Here is a 3,451-nt window from a genome sequence, read left to right on the forward strand (position 1 = left end):
GGCATTGTCCCAGAAGGACATGGTTATGGCTCACTACAGCCTGCACCACAGCCTTTCCATCCTGCTGTTCAAGCTGTTGCTGCCTTTACGAACTTCAAGAGCTCCTGCAGCAGATCAAAGAATTGCTGCAGCTTCTTATGTGGGAATGGACAGGGTTGCACTGGTGCTGGAGTAGCTGGGCTCTGGCCAATATGTTTCATGATCCAGTTGTAGTAGTACTGAGTGGAGACAAAAACTGTAGGCTTTTTGGCTCTGGCACAACCTATTCCGTAGCTGGTCAGGCCAATTTCCCAGAAGATGTCAGCTTTGCCATCTTTGCAGATGAGAGGCCCTCCGCTGTCACCCTACAGCAAAGCAGAGAGGATTTAAGGGAGTGTTGGGTGGCCCGTCAGCACATAGGGCTGGCTCCTTTGCTCTCCCAGCCCCTGGCAGAGCTGGATTCCTGGCAGGGAAAGGCTCTGCTCAGGTGCTGAGGCCTCCAGAACCATGACTGGGAGCAGGTTACAGGTCTGTTCTCAGTGATCCTGGAGGTGTGGAGAAGAGATGTTCCAGGGTTGGCATCTGGACCTCTGCACTGCCAAGAGCACTAGGCAGGCTCTCTGGGAAGAGTGCCAGGCAGTTGGAACAAGGGGGAACTGGGCAAGGACCCTTGGAAGGAGACGGGGAGGGAAGCCCCAGCGGTGGTGGGGCCTCAAGACTGGGAGGGCAGCTGGCCAGGCAAAGCACACGCGGAACTGTGTTTGGGCAGCGCTGAGGGGAGGCTGAATGACTCATAGCACACTCCTACCTTGCAGGTGCTCACGCCACCCTTTTCGTACCCAGCACACAAGTTGCCGGGTAGGAGGAGCCCTCCATACCAGTCGCTGCTGTTGCAGAGCTGGGTGTCGATGAGGAGCACCTTGGCCTCCTTCAGGATGCTTCCTTGTGAAGCTACAGCTGTGAGCAGAGAAAGGAATGAGCTCCCAGCAGCTCCTTGTCCATTCCCCTGGCCTGTCTGGGGGTGAAGCCCTTCCCTGGGGCTTGGCTCTGTCTCTGGAGAGGCACTGGAGTGTTGTGTTGCTGCTGTGTGGCTTCGGGAAGTAGGCTCATCCCATCTCTCTAGAGGCATACATCCTGCAGTCCAACCCTGGTTTTGGCCTCTGCTGTCTGGAAGCCCCACCCATCTCTCCCCAGTGTGCCAAGCTTGCCCTTCAGGGCACAGGTCCTTTTGGGAACTTACTTTTTGCCTGGGTGCTACCCCAGCCAGCAACGTAGCAGTTCAGAGGCGACAGTGTCACCGTGGGACCAGGCAGACAAGCGAGCTGAATGGAGGGGGTGCACTCAAAGGGCTGCTCCAATTCCAACAAGGCGATGTCATGAAGCAGACGGCCACGGCCATCGTAGAGCTCCTGCAACTGCACCTGCTTAATCCGGCGCAATTGCACATGAGGCCCCACCTCAGCAGTACCAATGATACCGGCTAGAACAGCCCACTCGCTGAGGGGACTGGAAGGTAGATGGAGAGAGGGCTGAGAGGGAGCAGAGCCATGTGCTGTGGCAGCCCACCAGTTCCCTGCCTTCTGCTGCCCAAGGCAGAGAGGAAAGCAGAGTTACGGGGGGGTGACCGCACTAGCATGGCTTAGGCTCCAGAAGTGCCAGCTGGAGGCTGCTAGGAAGCAGGGACACAAGTTCAGCCTCCTCCCTGAGCAGTCTCTCTGCTGGGCTTGCAGTGCCCAGGCACTGGGCATGCTGCAATTAAATGGGATGGGCGTAGCACGTGGTGTTGGGCACAGAGCACCGGCTTGAGTGTTGGGGATATCCCATTTCCCTGGTCCTCCTTACTTTGTGCGGTTGATGAAGCAGTGGGCAGCTGAGAGGACCCACTTTGGTCTGATGATGGTCCCTCCACATTTATGGCTAGACCATTTTTCTGTCCGAATACTCTGGATGCTGACTATCCCAGCCCAGGCCCCGGTTCCTGGTGGGACATTTACACCACCCACGATACGCGTCGTGCTGTAGGGCACAGGCCGGAGCCCGCAAACCTGTCTGTAAGCAGAAGGTCATTACTGTCCTGCTTGAGGGCTTGCTGCTGCTCAGGCTGAAGGGCAGCCCACTTCCCTCCCCACAGGGCACTGCTTGCACAGCCAGCAGGGCCAGGGGACCCCGTGAGGGCGTGTGTCTGTCTGCCCCTGTGTCTGCTTCAGCCCCAGAGATGAGTTGTGCCAGCAGTCTGAGTGCGGGCAAGGGGCTGAGGCTCCCACATGGGGTTTGGGAAGCTCTACTGTAGCCACGGTGGACAAGCAGGCACCCTTAGGGTAGCCCCTACGGCTTGCCCAGGCTCCCTCCCAGAGCCTGGGGCCACTTACCCGCAAGTGTTCGATGTGGCGGCCCTGCACAGGGCCAGCAGGATGAGCAGGCGCAGCAAAATCATCGCTACCAGCGACACAAGTCAGCTGCAAGGAGTGAGGGCCTGTCTCCTCCAGCGCAGCTGCCAACAAGGTGCCCGCAGCACTCGAGTTGCCAGCGGTGCCCTCAGCCGGGGGATGATGTCACAGAGGGGCTGATGTCCAGAGGTGGTGGCCTCTGGAGGCAGGGGGAGAGGGGTAACATAGAGCCATAGAATCATAGAATCATAGAATCACAGAAGCAGCTTGGATTGGAAAAGACCTCCGAAATCATCAAGTCCGACCCCTGATCCAATACTGCCGTGGTTACCAGACCATGGCACTAAGTGCCACATCCAGCCTTATCTGAAAAATCTCCAGGGACAGGGAATCCACCACTTTCCTAGGCAGCCCATTCCAATGTCTTATTACCCTCTCTGTAAAGAATTTGTTCCTAATATGTAACCTTGACTTCCTCTGGCAGAGCTTAAGACCATACCCTCTTGTCCTACTGCTGGTTGCCTGGGAGAAGAGACCAACCCCTACCTGGCTACAGCCTCCTGTCAGGGAGTTGTAGAGAGTGATGAGGTCTCCCCTGAGCCTCCTCTTCTCCAGGCTCAACAACCCCAGCTCCCTCAGCCTCTCCTCACAGGACTTCCATTCAAGTCCCTTCACCAGCCTTGTTGCTCTTCTCTGGACCTGCTCCAGCCCCTCAGTGTCCTTCCTGAACTGAGGGGCCCAGAGCTGGACACAGCACTTGAGGTGTGGCCTCACCAGCGCTGAGTACAGGGGAAGAATCACTTCCCTGGTCCTGATGGCCACACTGTTCCTGATTCAGGCCATGATGCCATTGGCCTTCTTGGCCACCTGGGCACACTGCTGGCTCATGTTCAGCTTCCTGTCAATCCAGACTGCCAGGTCCCTTTCTGCCTGGCTGCTCTCCAGCCACTCTGTCCCCAGCCTGTAGCACTGCAGGGGGTTGTTGTGGCCAAAGTGCAGGACCCGGCACTTGGCCTTGTTGAACCTCATCCTGTCAGAATCAGCCCAACTCTCCAGCCTGTCCAGGTCCCTCTGCAGAGCCCTCC

The 3,451-nt window shown here is 57.5% G+C and overlaps 1 protein-coding gene across 1 annotated transcript; it reads right to left on the reverse strand.

The window, feature by feature from the left end:
* Nucleotides 1–6: 6 nt before the first annotated feature.
* On the reverse strand, nucleotides 7–2,596 carry LOC113962073 (acrosin-like). The gene is made up of 5 exons (XM_027672884.1): nucleotides 2,349–2,596; nucleotides 1,822–2,028; nucleotides 1,220–1,485; nucleotides 788–936; nucleotides 7–344 (listed from the first exon to the last, which is right to left on the reverse strand). The coding sequence occupies exons 1-5, from the start codon at nucleotides 2,411–2,413 to the stop codon at nucleotides 69–71; spliced, it is 963 nt and encodes a 320-aa protein (XP_027528685.1). The 5' UTR covers nucleotides 2,414–2,596; the 3' UTR covers nucleotides 7–68.
* Nucleotides 2,597–3,451: the final 855 nt, after the last annotated feature.

This window comes from Neopelma chrysocephalum, unplaced genomic scaffold, assembly GCF_003984885.1.
Source record: "Neopelma chrysocephalum unplaced genomic scaffold, ASM398488v2 Primary Assembly neopelma1_103437, whole genome shotgun sequence".
Taxonomy (NCBI): domain Eukaryota; kingdom Metazoa; phylum Chordata; class Aves; order Passeriformes; family Pipridae; genus Neopelma; species Neopelma chrysocephalum.